This window comes from Rattus norvegicus, chromosome 2 (assembly GCF_021556685.1).
Source record: "Rattus norvegicus strain SHRSP/BbbUtx chromosome 2, alternate assembly SHRSP_T2T, whole genome shotgun sequence".
NCBI classification, from domain to species: Eukaryota; Metazoa; Chordata; class Mammalia; order Rodentia; family Muridae; genus Rattus; species Rattus norvegicus.
In genome coordinates this window covers 120,312,458-120,332,772 of record NC_141535.1, presented here as the reverse complement: position 1 = coordinate 120,332,772, position 20,315 = coordinate 120,312,458, and the positions used below count along the sequence as shown (strand labels likewise).

Below are 20,315 nucleotides of genomic sequence, written 5' to 3'. Positions count from 1 at the left end.
AGCAAACTAAGAAGCTGGGCGTGCCTGTGTCCAACACACTCCCCACACTTGCCTGAAGGCATCTCGGAATCTCAAGAGCTGGATGGATGGCCAGCCTACCAACTGCAGCCTGAGGGGGCAGTGAGCGAGCCTATCTCAACCCAGTAAGTCCAAGGGTGATAGGGAAATATGTTACTTTTGCTTTGGCCTCCTCATACATGCACACTCATGTGCAAGCAACACACACACACACACACACACACACACACACTCTTAAATAATAGTAAACATTAACAAAATCAAATGCAGACAAGGCTGTGAGGAAAATTCACACATCATCACTAGAAATGTGAACTGAAACCTTAGTAAATAACTGGAGATCTCCTTACAAATTAAATATGCAAATCATATGTAGCGACTTCCTAAGTAATCTAACAGCTGAAGTGTCCAAAATATCCAACAATTGGCGGGTGGTTACATAAACAGGCAGGGCTCACCAGAGTGTGACTTTACATGGGAAGGTCAATGGTGACTAAGAGGGAGGGGGCGGGAGGAGGGGGGGGAAGGGAGGGAGGGGAGGGGGAGGGAGGGAGATAGAGAGAGAGAGAGAGAGAGAGAGAGAGAGAGAGAGAGAGAGAGAGAGAGAGAGAGTCAAGTTCTTGGATCTTTGTTGCTGCATATTTAAAGTACAACACAACTAAGCCGGAGTAAAGGGTACAGAGAGACCACTGAGCTTTATTTGCAAGTTCCTCTTGTGTGGTTTTGTTTTAAATTGCGTTGGTGGCTCACATTATTTCTCAAGAGGAGACTTAATGAAAACTGGCAAACTCAATTCATGTTAGGTTTAACAAGACCAAGGGCTAAGAGGAGCTGACAGCAGGTGGATGGCTGCTCCGCCCCCATCTTCACCAGCTCTGGGCGGCTCTCCAGACCTGAGGAAGCAACCGCACGCCCAGGGAGGCAGTGTCAGAGGCACTGGGGCTCAGAACTTTTGCGAACTTCAAACATTTGTGAGTGAGCTCGCCCGGCCCCGCCTCCTGCAGGCAGGTTAAATCTGGGCGCTGCCTCGCTCCTCCGGAGCTCTGCACTGTCAGCCTAGACTTAGATTTAGAACAGTAGAGCAGAGGCCAGCAGGACTCTGCACTCAGCATGCAGGCGCTCAACATCACCGCGGAGCAGTTCTCCCGGCTGCTGAGCGCGCACAACCTGACTCGGGAGCAGTTCATTCATCGCTATGGGCTGAGACCGCTGGTCTACACTCCGGAGCTGCCCGCGCGTGCTAAAGTGGCCTTTGCGCTGGCAGGAGCACTCATTTTTGCCCTGGCGCTCTTCGGCAACTCTCTGGTCATCTATGTGGTGACCCGCAGCAAGGCCATGCGCACCGTCACCAACATCTTCATCTGCTCTCTGGCACTCAGTGATCTGCTCATTGCCTTCTTCTGCATCCCCGTCACGATGCTCCAGAACATCTCCGACAAGTGGCTGGGTGGTAAGGCAGTGATTACGCGTGCACACACACACACACACGCGCACACACACACGCGCGCACACACACACACACACACACACACACACACACACACACACACACACACACACACATTCTGTGCTTATACTCCTGATCTTATATTTCTCTCTGTGTCGAATTGAATCCTGTGCCATTCTTTCCAAGAATGTAGACAAAAAGTGGGGTTGGGGTGGGGAGGCTGTCCAGACATGGGTTGAGGTGAGAGGAGTAGTTGAGGGAACCTGTGCCTCCAACCGATTTCAACCCTTTTCCATAATTTCCATAACAAAGAGTTCTCTCCAGGTTTAATGAGGTAACAACTCCCCCAGGCTAAAAATCTCTTTTCATTCTCCAACTTCCAGATTTGTTTACCAGTTATTTGTGTTGCTTCCAGATAAGAGCTTGTAATATAAGAGCTTGTAATAAGTGTTGGTTAATATATGAGCTTTATATTTTTTTACCATCAAATAATATATTTACAGCCAAAGTGTGTCCTAGACAAGTCCTTTGTAGAAATTGTACTAATAGAGTCATAGAGAGAGCAGAAAGCGCTTCACCTCTTGACTTAACAGGGAGATGAGCCCTGCCCCCACCACACACCTCCTTAGAAGAGGGGCAGAAACACAGAGAACCCACTGGGTAGGGTCTCTAAGTTTGAACAGTGTGTGTGTGGACACTGAAGTTAGGCTTTCTAGTCTTCCAGACACACAGCTAGTGTCCATGGACTTGTGTGCTGTGTTTTCCCACTGTTCCCTGTTCCTCAGGAGGGTGTACAGCGTCTACGTGTTTTCATAAATAAGTGTGTTCTCGTGGTTTTAAATAAGAGAGGTGGCTTGTACTACTGTGATGTTCATCTCTGCCCTCCTACTGGGGTCTTTCGAACGCAGGAGTGATGTTTCTCGCCCCACGTTGCCCACTGCCGATCGCTAGTTTATTTCTCCACCACTGCTGTTTTTCACGGATTTGTACTGAGTTTATTTCAGCAAACGAGACTGCTAGGTTGCTGGCTCTCGTCTCAGCTACCATGCATTTCTTAGATAAGAGTTGCCACTGAACCTGTGACATCGACCTGACAGTGGTGATGTCGTGGTCCACAGACGTCACTTTCTCACACTGCCTAGTGAGATCACTGCGGCTGAGTTTCGAGATTCACCCGCTGCAACAAGGCATCAACAAATTCCCAGGGGGAATCTGGACCCTCGCACAGGACGTCTTTTGGAGGAAAGGTCTTACGACGTCTGAATGTTTGTACACCGATTTAGAAAGCAATTATATTCCACTTTTAAAGGGACACAAGCAATGTGGGGTCATTGAGAGATGTCTGAAGACTAGATTACCCTTTAGCTCTAACACATGCTAATTGGACGTGTTTGGACATCAATTTTTCAATAAAATGTTAAGGAGTAGAGAAGTGGAATGGAGCAGATCCTTTGCCCCCAGCCAGAGTGAGGACTGGTTCCCAGGGATGGCCAGGCACCTCTTTCATGCAAAGAGCATAGGTAGGAACGACAGAGATTTACCTCATGCTTCTGTTCCCTTTGCTTCCTGCTTTACGGGAGACATTTCACGTTAGCTTCTAAATGCTAGAAAGAGATGGTAGTAAGCTGCACATTTGTGTTGTAGGGTTAGTGTGAGAAAATATAAACGTGTTTTTAAAAGTGATCCCATCAAGTATGGTTACCTGTAACCTAGTACGTTAGTAGCAGGAGGATTGCAAGTCTTTGGCAGACCTGGGCTACGATGTGAGTTTACATAAGGAAAACCTGCATCACAGAAACAAAATGTGGGTGGGGCAGTCATGCTGTGAACATATATGATTAGTTCCATTCAGAGCTGTTCAGGGGAGGTGGCTTATATTAATACAGGACGAGATACACAATGGTCTATAAGTTGAGTATACAACAGCAAAATTACAGTTCAGAAGAGAAGAGGAAGCCCAAAGAAGACTTGCAGATAGGTATATAAAGAATTAACTTGGGCTGGAGGGATGACTCCATCATTAAAGGCTAGGCTCACAACTAACAGTATAAGAGAATTAACTTGCATGCTGTAAGTAGGGTAATAATTGCAAAACTAATCATGATACATTATCAAAGGGGAGCTCATGAGAATGTAAAAGACGAGAAGGAACTCATTAGTTACTTGACAAATCTATTGAAAAATCTCCTATGTGACAAATTATCACCTTGGGAAGACAAAAGTAAATAAATCCCGAGGTCTTTGTGGGGTCTCAGAGACTACAAGAGGCCCCAAAATAAGCAAAATTAGAATGTGATCGATGAGGACCCTCTCTGTCACTGGAACGAGGAAGTGGTGTTTGAACAGAGAGGGGTGTTTGAGAATATTTGCCACTCTAAGTTTGGGGAGAGAAAAATGCTGTAATTTAAGAAGGCTGTGTAAGACATTTCAGTCGATTTTATCAAACGGAGAATAACAGGAGGAGACAGAAAAGCAGGTCACTGCAAGGAAGGAAGGAAGACAGTGTGTTGTGTAAAAGTCAAAAATAAGAAGACCTGTCATGGAGGGTGGGGAGGAACACAAAGCATCCATGTGGACTTCACCAGGAGGGAAATGATGGCCACAAGTAGCTGCTTCCCGGAAGGGCAGGGTGGCTCATCCTCTTCTGTTGTAACTGCTACTGCTGTTCCCCAAGAGAAACCAAGAATACAGATTTTATGACTTTGACATGGAACTCAAATTAAAAAGTAAAACACAATGGGGTAAAAAACAAAAACAGACAAAGAAACCCACATCTCTATGGCTCAGATCATAAATAATTCACACTTCTAGTTAGTGAGTTTCCAACAAGCCGCTGTCCCAAACATTCCAGGTAGCAGTGAGCCTTTTCTTTCCCTTGAGGACAGCATCACCACTGAATCAGCACATGCATTGTAACAAGATCCCCAGATGATGAGTATTGAAAAGTAAAGTTTGGTGATCAGGGGTTCTCAGACCCCCAAGCATGTACACACACACACACACACACACACACACACACACACACACACACACCTCACAAAAGGCTCTGAGAAATGGCCTTGGCCACCCTGGAGCCCAGTGACAGGACTTGCTGGGACTAGGAGCTCCCTGGAACTGCCAGATGGAGTTCATGGTCCTCAATTCCATCCAGGGCCTGCTTCAGAGATGTCATGCTTTTGGTTTGTAACCCATCTAGGGCAGCACTACAAAAATCAATTGCTACAGTTGATGGCTGGAAAGCAAACAGGTCATTTTGTCTTTCCAGAGCACCACAGAGCAGTCCTCCTCCTCCTCCTCTTCCTCCTCCTCCTCCTCTTCCTCCTCTTCCTCTTCTTTCTCCTCTTCCTCCTCCTCCTTCTTTCCTCCTCCTCCTCCTCCTCCTCTTCCTCCTCTTCTTCCTCTTCCTCCTCCTCTTCCTCCTCCTCCTCCTCTTCCTCCTCTTCCTCCTCTTCTTCCTCTTCCTCCTCTTCCTCCTCTTTCTCCTCTTCCTCCTCCTCCTTCTTTCCTCTTTTTCTTCCTCCTCCTCCTTCTTTCCTCTTTTTCTCCCTCCTCCTCCTTCTTTCCTCTTTTTCTCCTTCCTCCTCCTTCTTTCCTCTTTTTCTTCCTCCTCCTCCTTCTTTCCTCTTTTTCTTCCTCCTCCTCCTTCTTTCCTCTTTTTCTTCCTCCTCCTTCTTTCCTCTTTTTCTTCCTCCTCCTTCTTTCCTCTTTTTCTTCCTCCTCCTCCTTCTTTCCTCTTTTTCTTCCTCCTCCTCCTCCTCTTCTTCTTTAATGTCTTACTCTTTCATTGGTGTGATAAAGCACAGTGACCAAGGCAACTTATAAAAGAAAGCATTTAATTGGCTTATGGCTTAGGAGGGTTAGAGTCCATGATCCAGTAGTGAAGGATCACAAATTGAGACACAGCCGTGAGGCAGAGAACATACTGGGAATCCCACAAGCCTTACAAACCCCTAAAGCCCACCCCCAGCGACACTGTTCCTCCAACAAGGCCACACCTCCTAATCCTTCCCAAACTGTTCCACCAGCTGAGGACTAAGTATTCAGATATGTGAGCCTCTGGGAGCCATTCCCATTTGAACCACTGTATTCCATAGAAGACAGGTAGGAAGATATATCCACAAACACTGAATTTATTTCTGACTACACTCCAGTCAGGAGAGCCATTAATCTATATCATCTACAAGTTGCCCAGCAGAAGGCAAGCTAATATGGAAGCTCTTTATTCCTCTCCCTTTCTGCCTCAGTTACTTTTCTCTCTTTTTTTTCCCCCGGAGCTGAGGACCGAACCCAGGGCCTTGTGCTTGCTAGGCAAGCGCTCTACCACTGAGCTAAATCCCCAACCCCTTAGTTACTTTTCTACAGCTATGAAAAGACACTATGACCAAGGCAACTTATAAAAACATAGTGTTTAATTGAGGGCTTGATTACAGTGCCAGAGGTTGAGTCATAACCATCATGGTGGGGACCCTGGCAGCAGGCATGATGCTGGAGTCGTAGCTGAGAGCTTACAACTGATCCACAGGCCCAAGGCATGGGTTGCCGGCATGTGCTTCAAATCATCACACTTGCCTTCCCTAGTGTTGGCTTGCCTTTTCTTTTAAAATTTTATTTTTTAATCCATTTTTCAATTATTGTCCAAAGTAACAAGTTTAATTTTGACATTTTCACACATCTTTAACATTATAATTTGTTGAGATTCATCCTTAATATCCTTTTTCTTTCTTCCCTCACCTCATACACATATATATATTCTATATATATATATGTATGTATATATATATATATGTTCTCCACACAGAAGGGAAAATGTATAACATTTTAGTTCTTTTCTTCTGTTAACCCTTTCTCCTCCCTCTCTTTCCCCTCTCTCTGCATTCCTTCTCTCTCCTTCAACATTCATTTCAGAGAAAATATGAAATGTTTGTCTTTCTTATTGAGTCTGGATTATTTTATCTAATATTACCACCTCCAGTACCATCTACTTTCCTGAAAATAACAATACTATCCTTCTTTTTTTCTTTTCTTTTTTTTTTTTTTTTTTTTTTTTTTGGAGCTGGGAACTGAACCCAGGGCCTTGCACTTGTTAAGCATACCACTGAGCTAAATCCCCAACTCCAATATTATCCTTCTTTATAGCTGAATAAAAGTGTGTGTGTGTATCAATATATATGTGTGTATCTTTTTGTCTGTGTATCTGTGTGTCTGCATTGGTGTGTGTGTCTCTCTGTGTATGCATGTGTCTATGTGTGTACACATGCATGTGTTTGTACGTGTCTGTCTCTGTGTGTGTACATGTATGTGTCTATGTGTATTATGTATGCATGAGTACAATGTGCATCTCTGTGTGTGTGCATTTGTGTGTGTATGTGGTTGGATGTGTCTATGTCTCTCTGTATGTATGCATGTGTCTGTGTGTGCTTCTGTGTATCTGTGTGTCTGTTTCTCTCTCTCTCTCTCTCTCTGTGTGTCACACATTTTTCTTTATGGACTTTTCTATTGTTGAACACCTAGGCTGGTTCCATATTTTAAGCTCTTGTGATTAATATAGCATTAAACATAGATATGTAAATATCTCTGTGGTTTGTTGGCTTAGAATCCTTCAGTTATAGACCCAAGTGTATTATTTATTTTTACACTCCAGATTTTATTCCCCTCCCAGTCCACCCTCCTGACTGTTCCATATTCCAGACTCCCCCCAACCCTCATCTCCATGAGGATGTCCCCACCCCACCCACCCTACCTGACCTCTAAACTTCCTGGGGCCTCCAGTCCCTTGAGGGTTAGGTGCATCTTCTCTGACTGAACCCATACCTGGGAGTCCTCTGCTGTATCTGTGTTGGAGGCCTCATCTCAGCTGGTGTGTACTGTCTGGTTGATGATCCAGTGTCTGAGAGATCTCAGGGGTCCAGGTTAGGTGAGACTGCTGGTCCTCCTACAGGGTTGCCCTGCTCCTCAGCTTCCTCCAGCTTTTCCCTAATTCAACCACAGGGGTCAGCAGTTTCTGTTCATTGGTTGGGTACACATATCTGCACTTTCAGCTGCTTGTTGGGTCTTTTGGAGAGTAGTCATGATGGGTCCCTTTTTGAGAGCACCCCATAGCTTCACTAATAGTGTCAGGTCTTGGGACCTCTCCTTGAGCTGGATCCCACTGTGGACCTTCTCTTCCTCAGGCTCTTCTCCATTTCCATCCCTCTTTAAAGTCCCTCTATTCTGACTTCTGTGGTGGCCATATACCAGTTTGTATCTCTTCAGAAGTGTATAATGATGTCTCTTTCCCCACATCCCTTACCTGGGCAGGGATGGAACCTCAAAGACCTTTAATTTTCATTCCCTGATGGCTAGAACTGTTGAACTCTTCCCCAGCCCCAACCCCCAACCCCAGGTATTTGTTGGTTCAGCTTTTCTTTGACTCACCTCTAGGAATTCTCTGTCTTTAGAAATCCCAGGTAGCAGGAGTGGGAATTCTCACTGTGAGAGGACATGTACCTAGGGCTTTCTTTATACTGATGCAGGGTGGCATAGCTTTCAGACACGGGCCCGAGAGCTCTGTCTTTGTCCTCCCCTCTGATTGGTTTGGTGAAATGTCAACATTGAATTGCCCTTTGCTCTCCTGCAGCCATCAAATTTACCTGTCCTCATCCATAGTTTTTTTCATTTTGCCTGCTCCTCCCTCTTTTTAACTTTTCATGATGTCTGGAAGCCTCCTCTGAATTCCCTGGCCATGTTGTTTCTAGATAATTCTGAACAGCTGGTTTGTCCCCCGACCACCAATCAAGAGTGATGTCCTCGTTCTCCAGTCTCCCTCTCTTCACGTTCCTCTTTGAATCTTCTGCCCTTTGGTGGTTATTACACTTCCTCTCACTTTGCAAGATCTTTTCGTTCATTTTTTTCATTTCTGCACTGAGAGACTGTGGTCAGAACTTTCATGTTTGCCAGATGGGTGACCCGGAACTTTAATTACAATCTGAAGACATGGTCCTTCACCTGACCCAAAGACTGCATCACGGCAGTGCAATGCCTTTTATTTTTCTATTACTCCTCAGAAGTCCCCATATATAAAAACTGATGCGAAATCTGATGTCCACTGATTTCTGATCTCTCGTCATCTCTCGCCTCCTGCCCAAGGTCTAAACTGCGGTCACCGGTACTGTCATGGAACAACCATGGCGTACTCAGCACTTCCTGGATAACTTCTCTAGGTAGTAAGATACCATAGGTGTTGAGAAAGCTGCGTCCTTGTAGAATAGCTAGTTTTAGTTAGACCAAGAAGGGAGGGAAGAATTTAGCAAAATGGTGGAGTATGCAGGGGGCATTTGTAACTGTGGGGGGGGGGGGTTCCAGAATATACTGTATAAGTAGAGAGAGCTGGAGGACGGGGTGGGGTGGGGTGAGGATTCGGAGGTGTCTAAGAGAGAGTGGGACTTGGATGACTAAGATAAATGGAAACTTCTGAAGACCCAGAAGGAAGTAGGAAGTTCTAATTCTATCCCCCTTTATGATTCTAATCGTTGGCAAAGAAAGTTGGAGGTGCTCATGGCAGTGCTTCTCAACCGTCCTAATGCTAGGATCCTGTAATACAGTTCCTCTGTCGTGGTGACTGCCAGCCATAAAATTATTTTTTTTTTGCTGCAACCTCATAACTGCAATTTTGCTACTGTTATGAATTATAGTGGACACACATCTGTGTTTTCTGATGGTCATAGGCGACCCCTGTGAAAGAGTTGTTGGACCCAAGAGGGTGGCGAACCATGGCTTTAAAGGCAGGCACAAGTAGCAGCTTTGCTAGGGATTTTCCAAGCTCTGTGACTATTTCATTCTGCTATGAGTACAGGCTCAACTGTGGAAAGATAGCCTCCTCTAGTGCACACAGGTCTATGGCTCCTCCACCATCCTGGGGTGGGCAGTGAAAAGAATATTTTTTTTGTTCTTTTTTTCGGAGCTGGGGACCGAACCCAGGGCCTTGCGCTTCCTAGGCAAGCGCTCTACCACTGAGCTAAATCCCCAACGCCGAAAAGAATATTTTTAATGGTAGCTGTCAAACTTAGAACAATTCCAAGGAGAAGCGCCCAAAGTATCTCAAGTAATGGCGGTGCCTTCAAGAACAATGCACATCGACACGTTGACGTATACTCACTATTCTCGCCCAGTAAGGAAATGAAGAAAATTAATTTTTGGTAGTTGATATAGAAAATTTACTTCTGTATCCTTAGGTGAACCCTGCTTCCATCAGACCCGAGCTTGGAGTGCAGTGCATGTCTTCCCCATAGACGTACATCTAGCTTCAGGCTTTTGCCTTCTCATCTCCACCATGAGCGATGGGCCAGGAAGGCTGGAGCTAGGCTGGGTCACCTCAGACCTGACTAGGCTTCCAAGGGTGGGCTGACCAAGGCTCGGAGATCTTGGGGATCTCCCAATGTCCCCAGCTGCATGAGTTCCATGGTCAGTGGCATACTGTGAACTTCAGGTTGGAGTGATCTAATGGCAGAAGTTGTCCTGGAGAGTTTATAGCCTAAGAGCCAGGCAGGAGCCGGAGCAAAGAGCAACTCGAAGGGGGCCTCCCCTGGGCCCAGAGTCTATGGTAGAGCAGGGGAATCTAGTCTCCAGGAATCCCAAGACATGAAAAGCCTGCAGAAAGAACTTTGCTGAGCTGCCCAAACAGCAGAGACTCCCAATGTGGGGCTCACCCTGGGCATTCTCTTTGGAAAGTTTCAGCTAGCTGACCATTTGCCACTCAGAGGACCTGCAGCTCAGTTTCAAGGACATGTGTAAGCTGTGGCTTCTGCTGCAGAAGTGTGTGGAGGAAATATTCAGAGCAGAGACCCTGATGCAGGCCCAGAAAAGAAACTGGAGGAGAACCCAGCTTGAGAGGGAGCATGGAGACCATATTTCTGCAGTGCTCAAAGCCCAGCCTGAGGCAGAGCAGCAGCAGCATTGCAGAACAGCTTGGGCTAGAGAAGGATGTGGTCACCAGAAAGGCAAACAATTAAATACGGATTATTTCCAACAAGAGGAATATAGAGTTGCAGCATCTCCTTTCCTGGGGGCGGGGGTAGTCTGTATCTTTTCCTCTGTCCACCAGGGCCCCATTTTGTTGCAAAGGGCTACAAAAACCACCACTTCACCCTTTCCCTGAGGGTGAACCTTTCACTCTTCCTGTCACCGCTTTGGGCTCTCAGACCGTGGATGGGGCAAGCATAGGGAACGGGAAGGAGGTAGTAGACCAAGAGAACCTGGGGCCTGTGCCAGCAGGGCTTCGGGACTAAGTTCTTCAATTGCTGAGAAGGGATTGCAAGCATGAAGGGTGGGCAAGCATGAAGTGTGGGCAAGCATGAAGGGTGGGGCACGGGGGAGGGAAGTGCTGAAGAGAAGATGAAGTCCAGTGCTGCGGATCGTGAGGCGGCACAGGCACATCGTTCTGTTCTTAAAGAAGCCTTGGACGAGAGAGAGAGAGAGAGAGAGAGAGAGAGAGAGAGAGAGAGAGAGAATATGGAGGGAGAAGAGAGGGAGGAAAAGAGAGGGAGGGAGAGGAAGGAGAAGGGGAGGAGAGAGAGGAAAAAAGGGATGGAGGGGGAGAAAGAGAGAGGAAGAAGAGGGGGAAAGGAGAGAGGGAGGGAGAGGAAGAGGACGGGGGAGGAGCAAGAGGGAGGGAGGGAGGGAGGGAGGGAGAGAAGAAGAGTGAGGGAGGGAGGGAGAGAGGGAAAGTGAGGGAGGGAGGGAGGGAGGGGAGCAATGAGTCTCAGACTTTGAGCACACAGGGATCATACCACTTGAGGAGTTTTAACCAACACTTGGTCCCACACTAAGTTGCTCTGGTTTTGTTGGTCTGTGTTTCATAACTTGTTTCACATTTTCAAAAGTCCCACACATTGGGAGGGATTATAATTTCTAGCCAAAGCTGAAAACCATTGCGTGGTGTAAATGCTGACCAACATTGACCGTGTGTGGGGGGTGGGGGGGCTAGCTTGTTATGAAGGCCAAATTTTAAAAAAATGATTGAGGCAGAGTTCTTAAAAACACAGTGCCTTCCACATATATGATCTCAGTGGAGTTATTATGTTTTTTTAAAGTGTGAGAAAGAATCAGAAATGCTTAGAAGACTAAATGGAAGGTTGTGCAAAATGCAGCCTACAGTCTGACAAGAACTCGGGGCAGCGGTCCCTTTGTAAGATGTCTGCTGTAACTTTACTGAGACTCTTGGCCTCTCGAGTCTTTCAAAATAAATTGTAAAGAAGTAAAATAAAAGATTTTTAAAAAATAGGTTGGAGTACAAAACATACAAATAAAAAGCTCAAGGGCTCTCTTTTGAAAGCTATAGCTCTAGGTATGGCTAGCACAGCTCACGGAGGTTCCCAGTCCCTTTGCCAGAGGTCAGGACTGGCTGTGTGGAGGAACCAGGAAGTGCGGCTCTCAGGCTTTATCAGAACAGCACCTATCACTCTTTTTAACAAATACCACTTTGCCTATGGTTACATAAAACACAAGAATATATTCCACAGGATGGATGGGAGAGGGGAGGAAGACCAAAAATAAAGACATGCCTTGCTTGCTGCTTGGAAGAGTTGGCGAATTCTTAGAGCTTACAAACTGGTAAATGGAGAGGTAAGCTAAAAGAAGTTGTTGGACTTTATTTTATTGGAAAGAAATTAATTTATGGGACCTGTTCAGACCAGAGGGCTTACCACGGAGCTTTATTTTATTATAGAAATTTCCATATGGGCAAATAGATGACATCAAGAGTCCCGTGGGATGCTTTTCCAAATCTATTAATGGTAACCATGACAGCTAGTGATAGTCTTGTCGGGAGGAAGGAGAACAGCTTTTTAAAGAAAAGTGTTCAAGAGATACACAGCATAGGGGGTGGAGAGATGGCTCAGCAGTTAAGAGCACTGACTGCTCTTCCAGAGGTCCTGAGTTCAATTCCCAGCAACCACATGGTGGCTCACAACCATCTGTAGTGGGATCCGATGCCCTTTTCTGGTGTGTGTGAAGACAGGGACAGTGTACTCGCATGCATAAAATAAACAAATATCTTTAAAAAAGAGAGAGATACAGAAACAGTAATTTGGAAGAAAACTCAGAAATTGTGACACAGGACTAATCTGAATGTTCTTTTTCGAATTAGCTTCATGTGCCCATTTTGAGAGAAAGAGAAGAATAAGAAGAAAAAAGAGCCTAGTGTCTTTTCTGTCACAAGTCAGAAAACAAATCACTAAATTTTCATAGAAAGTAGAAGAGGGAATTAGCGACCACAGGAGTCTATATAGAAGATCTTCCCACTGTAGGACAGTGAGAATAAGGACAGGAAAGGATATTTGTGTTAAAAATTGATCTCTACCTCGGAAGATCAAAAACGACACTTCTTGATTTATCTGGAAATTTCTGGAAGGGTTGCAGGCAGGTGGGCCTCACTTTACTCAGAGTTATTGTGAACAAAGCAGTGGGATCCACTGCTCCCGCCTTAGTCATGCGCTGTGGGGGTGGTTAGGGTCCCACCCACCTGATTGGCTTGCATAGAGTGGATTCGCTCTGGGGAAATTCGGGTTGAGGTTCACATGGTACCCTGGTAGCCGTGCATGTTTCCCATGAGGCTTTGCAGGCAGGACTTTACCACCACCTGAGCTGATTCTTGGAGGGATGCTTGTCCTCATAGAGCACCACACACCGCAAGATGCTCGCTTCTCATCCATCTCCCGAGCGTGGCTGTAGCTGAGCTCAAAGTTTCCCGCCTAACCACAGGCTGTACCATCTGAGAGCCCCTTTGCCGTTTGTCTCCACCCCAGCAGAGTGAGTCACTGCATCTGCTGTTGGTCATAAGTGGCATGCGAGTTGAATGTCTTTTTTTCGGTGGCACAAGCTCATGCATGCAGCGATGACTGTGATCCTGTTAGCCACCAAGCTCCTCTAGAATGATTGACCCCTGGGCAAGGAGCTCTGAAGGAGGCCATACATCATAGGGTTGGCTATACGTGACTGTAGGACTGAGCCCATCCAATAGCCAGTAAGCCCCATGACATACATCTTCCGCCTTTGAAGTCTTTGACATCCTCCCCTGTGACCTAGTCAGTCCCTGCCTGCATGAGGCTTTGAGGTTGAGCTTAGCCATTATGAAGCTGTTCTATGTCCACCTTTCCTGGACTGACTGATCTGAAAAGACACAAACCCCGTGTCAGCCTCAATAGTGTTTTCACTGCCACTCTATCCTCCATGAGGTGTGTCAGCTGTTTCTGTAGATCATGAAAACAGAACCATTTTCTGCCTCTCCCTTTATGGCAGACCAACTCCTATATTGCCAGTTCCCCACTTGCTTTCTTCTGCCGCTGAAGAATCCCAGATGGGTCTGAGACCAGCATTGGAGAACTTCCCTTGTAGCATTCTCCTAGCCTGCCGCAAAGAGGACGGTTCATCAGATGTTGTGTTTGTTACCCCTTTGTATCTGAAAGCGATGGGCTCTTAATGATTAATCCTACCACAGTTAGGGAAATGCTTTCTGGTTTTATCTGATTTTGTGAAGCTAAAAGCATTCGTTAGGCAGTGAGCCAGTACAAATCACAGAAATCTTAAAAAATAACCTGTTCTCACCTTCTGGGAGAACACAGACAGTTGTTCCATAGAGATGGGCATATGCAGTGTGTCACGGTGTATAGGATGCTTTAATACTAGCTGGGTATCGGGGTTGGGGATTTAGCTCAGTGGTAGAGCGCTTGCCTAGGAAGCACAAGGCCCTGGGTTCGGTCCCCAGCTCCGAAAAAAAAAAAAAAAAAAAACTAGCTGGGTATCACACTGCCTGGCATCAAAAGACCAGAGCAGCTTAAAAATAAATATCCGATGCTGCCATCTGGCGGCTGCAGAAAGTATTACAAGAACGCGGGCTTCACATCCTTTTTTTTTTTTTTTTTTTTTTTTAAATCTATGTTTTATATTTATACCCATAGGCAGATGCTGTTCCCTGCCTTACCCAAAGAAGCTTCCCTTTGTGATACGTGGTCGATAGTGAATGCCGAGGCTCGTGGCTGCTCAAGGTGCTGAGAGAAAGTGGCAATTAGTGTCAACTTTCAACAGTACCTATACCTCCCTTCTAAGGCTGAGGGAACATCGCCAAAAAGGAGACAGAAAGGATGCAAGAGGTGGAGGATAGGTAGGCAAAGGGACTGTGGGTGCTCCATTCTAGGCATGGCATGGATCTAAGCAATAATCTCACGTCAGCTGCCGCTGCCCCCATTGGCTAGGCCTGCCATCAGTCAAGACTGGAGAAAGACTCATGGGACCGCACCCCATCCTGATGAAATGCTGGCTACCGGTGGATTCTAGGGGGCAAGCAGTCCTTGTCTTCACTCGTGTATTCACAGTTGAGCCGGCCAGGCTCCAGGGGATAGTTCTGGTTTTGAACCACAGCTCTGGTAAAACTCAGCGGGTCATGAAACAAAACGCAGACAGGAATATGAAAAAGGGTCTTGTGAGGGGTAAAGAGGCGAGCGGAGGGAGGGCATGGACAGAGATAGGAGGGAGTGGGTGAAGTAGCCATGATATGTTTATATATATGAAACTGTCAAGTGAGAAAATTAATCAAAGTTAGATAGAAAAGAACCCATGCAGATCTGGTTCCTATGGATTCCAATTTGATCTCAGTGTGACGTAAGTAAATATTACTTGGGAATCTCTTCCACTATCGCACGAAAAGCCAGCAAGATTACCTCAAAGACTTGTTTCCCTAGTGGGACTGCAATGCATATAAAGGCTCTGAGTGATGAAAGGTGGCAGAGGACAGCAGCTGGTGTCCGCGCCACCATTAAAAGACTCAGTGTGACGTTCGTCAGCGTGAACGAACACAGCATGAACCCACTGCACAGGGCCTCTGTGAGAATGACTGATTCTGTGAGCGAAGGGAATGGGAACCTAGGTCCCTCTGCAGATGCAGTTGCCGTTCATGGATTGAGTGTTTTGAATGTGTTTGCTTGCATGTAGAATAGGCTTGGGTCCAGTAAATCTGATTAAATGCTATTAAAAAAAAAGGTGCACTGTAGTAAATAGCTCAAGTACATACAAAATGGTGCCAGTCATATAAACGTGTAGACTATTTGTATTTGATATTGAACCAGCGACATGAAAGGTTATTTCTGCTCTTAAATTTTAAGGGTTCAAATTGATCATTTGTGCTTAGCAGGCAGAAAATAGTGCTGGTTTTATGTATCGCCAAAGCGGTGACACTTCTTTAGGGAGGGGGGAGAGGTCACTGCCATGGCTGGTCCAGAGTTGCAGTTGCTTGAAAGGCTCGAGAATGCTTCCAGGCCGCCCAGCTTTGTAGTACAATGTGGGCACATCATGTCCTCACACAGAGATGCCGCCAGGCCCCATTCCAGCCTGGGATTTAAGACGATCCCATGAGGCCAACTTTCCATCCCTCGCCCTGTACCTCCCTTTAAATAACCATGCTGTCTAATTCATACTGCTGGGGGCACTTCTGGTTGTCGGGGACTGGCGTCACCTCCCCATAGTGCAGACCCTGCCCTGCTTGCACTCAGCAGAGCTGAGCACCAGGCTGTGTGCTCTGTAGGGAAGTTGGAAGAGCCTCGCTGAATCGAAAACCCAATCTTAACACCACACAGGGCTGACCTTGTACCAAGAATTCTCTTCCTCGTTTTATGGGTGAGAAAAGGAGAGCAAGGGTATTAGCACGTCAGTTGTCTATTCTGCATAACAAACCACTCAAATGTGAATAATCACGGAAATCACCGTTCACAATCCCACAATCACAAGCAATCGCTCTCAGCTTCATTCACTCAAGGAGTTCTTAGGCTAGATTCACCGGAGTCACCCATGAGACTAAGTTAAGCTGGTGACGTGCCAGGGGACTCATTGTATTAGGTCTCTGGAGGAGGCAGGCCATCTCTGTCCTCGCACTTTTCTGAATTGGGGGAGCTCAGGCTTCTTCAGAGTCGCTGTGTGACAAGCAAAAGCAGTAGCTCCCAGGTTCCTGCCGACCCAGTATAGGATGTCGCTCAGAACTCCGGTGATAATGGAACGCTGCTCCAGCTTTAGAGAATGGAGAAGCATTTCTCCATTCGAGGAGGAGTCAAAGGGGTTTGAAGTCTGTGATGGAGGAGATTTGTAGCCTTTGTCCTCCTGTCTCACAATTTCTTTCAGCAAGTGAATGGTCTAAGCTTCCTTAGGAAGTGTTGGTCCACAGTCTTAAACCTGAGGAATCTGTCTCTGTCTGGGACTTTTTGCTGCAGTGGGATAGGAAGGTTTATTTCTTCAGTTACTCCTGCCTCCCGCCTACTTCGGACCCACTTTGTCACCATGGTGCCACGTGACCACAGTAGTCTTACCCTTATGCTCAGATGGCTGGTTTAGAACTTAGAGGAAAGTTTTTGTAACAGAAATTTGATATGATCTTTGCCTTAGAAACCCTCATGAAAGGTAATTTCTGTTAACTGACTCTCCTCTTGTTCCCCAAACTCTACACTGACTCACGCATGTGAGCGACTGTAGCCCATTCAATGACACTGTGTTAGTTTAAAACCATCCCTTACTGTGGTATCTAGAAACAACAGGGATATGCTTTTTATGAGGAGGAATTTCATTTCGTCAGAAGCTAATCTAAGCAACACAATGAACATGATTCAAGTATCAGTTTTCTTAACAGGTTCTGAGAAACACTGGTAATGCAGGGCAGGAGACTAGCTTGAGGCTGTCTTTAAAGACAGGGGGGGGAAAGCCTTGAAAGTTAGTGCTGACCAACTTCTTACAACAAATTAAGCCAGGATCTAATGAAATAAAAAGAATCAATCGAGATGTGGAAAAGTTAAAAGTTTAAATTACCTACAACAGAATTAGTAAATGTAATGTGTTCGCAAGATGCCAATGGTGGTTAATACAGTGAACACATTATTTAAAATTCAAGTTAGATTCTCAGTATTGAAAAACAAGTTATCTGACTCATACAACTAAAGACAAATTTTATTGTAACCACACACACACACACACACACACACACACACACACACACACACACACACACACACACTGTTTTCAGCATAGAAAGTTGTCCGTAGCAGACAGGAAATTCTATAAAAATGTTTCAAATGAATCAATGAGTATCCATCATGTTATCATAATAATATTTGGCACTGTTTAGAAATTAGCTATATTTAGCCTTATAAGAAGGGAATGTCATCTTGTCTTTGTTACTTTCTATTGCTATGAAGAGACAGACACTGTGACAAACGTGACTTATAGAAGAAAGCTATAAAGGGGTATTTAGTTTCAGGGTGTGAGTCCATGATCTTCAAGGAAGGGAGCATGGCAGCCAGAACACAGGCATGTTGCTGGAGCAACTGAGAGCTTACTTTACGTCTTGAAACATAACCATGAGGCAGAGAGCTAACAGTCACGCATCTCTTTGGATGGCGCTCTACTGCCTAATCCTTCCAATATAATTCTACTGGGTAACAAGCATTCCAATAGAGAGCCTTAGGAGCCCTTCTCATTCGAACAAGCACCTTCCACACTCCTGCTGGCTTATAGCCAGCCGCATTATAAAACGAAACGCATTTTAGTCCAACTTCAAAAGTCCCCAGAGTCTTCCAGTCTCAACACAGATTTTTTTTTAGTTCATTAAGTTATTTATTTGCTCTACATCTCGATGATCACAGCTTCCCCTCCCTCCTCTCCTCCCAGTCACTCACCACCACCCCCCATCCACTTTTCCTCCTCTTCTCCTTAGAAAAGGAGAGGCCTCCCACAGATATCAACTAGATATCAAGATATCCTTCTTCCTTGGATCTCCCAAGTTTTGTCTATTTGGCTGTGGGTCTCTGCATCTGTTTCCATCAGTTGCTGGGTGAAGCTGGTGTGTTTTGTAAAGCACAGTATGGTGCAGTGGGAGGGGGTGCCTTATTGTCCCCACAAGGTACCAGTCATATGACAGGTCTGACTTAGAAAAATAGAGTTTATTTGGAGGTATGAGGAGGGGAATTGAGAAGGGAGTAGAGGCCGAGAAAGAGAGGGGACTGAGAAGGACATAGCACACACACACATACACACACACACACACACACACACAGAGAGAGAGAGAGAGAGAGAGAGAGAGAGAGAGAGAGAAACAGATGAGAGAGAGAGAGAAAGCAAGAGAGAGAGAAGGAGGACGAGGAGAAAGAGGAGGACGAGGAGGATGAGGAGGAAGAGGAGGAGGAGGAAGAGGAGGAGGAAGAGGAGGATGGGGAGGAAGAGGAGGAGGAGGATGGGGAGGAAGAGGAGGAGGATGAGGAGGAAGAGGAGGAGGAGGAAGAGGAGGAAGAGGAGGAGGACAACGACGACGAGGACGAGGAGGAAGAGGAAGAAGCTGGCCAGAAACAGGGAGGTACAGAGAGAAAAAAGGTTCAGAGAAAGAGAGAGAGAGAGAGGCCAAACAGTCCTTTTGATAGCAAGCCACGCCTACCTGGCTTTTGCTAGGCGGCTGTTGGAAGGAGCCTAGAAGGAATGCTAACAGTGAACAGAAACATCTCTGATGACAGTTATGCGAGGCTCCTGTCTGCAAGTATAGCAGAATATCATTAATAGTGTTGGGCCGGCTCCCTCTCAGAGCGTGGGTCTCAAGCTGGACTAGTCATTAGTTGGCCTCAAACTCTGCTCCGTCTTTTATTCCTGCACATCTTGTAGGCAGGGCACACTGTGGGCTAAGGTTTGGTGGCTGGGTCAGGACACGCCATGTCTGCCTTTCTGGGTCTGGCTTACCTCACTGAGAATGCTACTTTCTAGTTCCATCTGTGTGCCTGCAAATTTCAGGATGTCCTTGTTTTTAATAGCTGAGCAGTATCCCACTGTGTAAATGGACCACATTTTCTGTATCCATTCTTCAGTTGAGGAACATCTGGGTTGTTTCCAGTTTCTGACTATTATGAATAAAACTGCTATGAACAAGTGGAGCACGTGTCCACGTGGTACAGTGAGGCATCTTTTGGGTACGTGCCCAGGAGTAGAACAGTTTGGTCTTGAGGTAGATCTATTCCCAATTTTCTGAGAAACTGCCAAATTGATTTCCAAAGTGGCTGTATAAGTTTATTGGCCCACCAGTAGCGGAAGAGTGTTCCCCTTGCTCCATATTCTTGCCAGCATGTGCTGTCCTTGAGTTTGTGATCTCAGCCATTCTGATGGCTGTAAAATGAAATCTCAGAGTCTTTTCATTTGAATTTCCTCAATGACTAATGATGTTGAACATTTCTTTAAGTGCTTCTCAGCCATTAAAGATTCCTCTGCTTAGAATTCTCTGTTTAGCATTGTACCCCAATTCTTAATTGGGGTATTTCGTTTGTTGATGTCTAGTTTCTTGAGTTCCTTACATATTTGGGGTATCAGCCCTCTGTCAGATGAATGGTTAGTGAAGAGTTTTTCCCATTCTGCAAACTGTCCTTTTGTCCTTTTCACAGTGTCCTTTGCCCTATAGAAGCTTTTCGGTTTCATGAGGTCCCACTTATTAACTGTTGATCTAAAATCTGAATTGCTTGACACAGTTTTGAAGGCCTATGTGTCCACTGTCTTTCAAACCACCACGTGTATCTTTGATACACATTGTATTTGTGCTTGTTTGGTTCCAAAGAGCAAAGACTCAGTTTACCTCAAATAAAACCAGGTGTGATGGCTCAGACCTGTATTTCTCACACTCGACAGGCAGAGGCAGAGGCATGACCATAGGTCAGCCTAGGCTACAGAGAGGGAATCTCTCAAAACACCAAGAGATGTGTCTTCTAGAGACTGAAGTGGAGTCTGAAGCAGTAGCCATGGAGGTCAGCTGAAGAAAGTTGGCGTTGTGACTGTGCTCCTCTCTACACGAGGCCTCACCCTACCCAAAGAA

At 45.8% G+C, this 20,315-nt stretch overlaps 1 protein-coding gene and 1 pseudogene across 2 annotated transcripts in view; both read left to right on the top strand.

Moving 5' to 3' along the window:
* The first annotated feature begins 1,056 nt into the window (after positions 1–1,056).
* Qrfpr (pyroglutamylated RFamide peptide receptor) overlaps positions 1,057–20,315 on the top strand; it is a 43,879-nt gene continuing 24,620 nt past the window's right edge. The window contains exon 1 of the mRNA NM_198199.2: positions 1,057–1,468. Within this exon, the coding sequence (NP_937842.1) occupies positions 1,129–1,468 (340 nt within the window). The 5' untranslated portion in view covers positions 1,057–1,128. The remainder of the gene's footprint in view (positions 1,469–20,315) is intronic.
* Pou5f1-ps3 (POU class 5 homeobox 1, pseudogene 3) lies at positions 9,692–10,728 on the top strand (annotated as a pseudogene). The gene is made up of 2 exons (XR_015672813.1): positions 9,692–10,514; positions 10,642–10,728. The product of XR_015672813.1 is annotated as a POU class 5 homeobox 1, pseudogene 3 (transcript).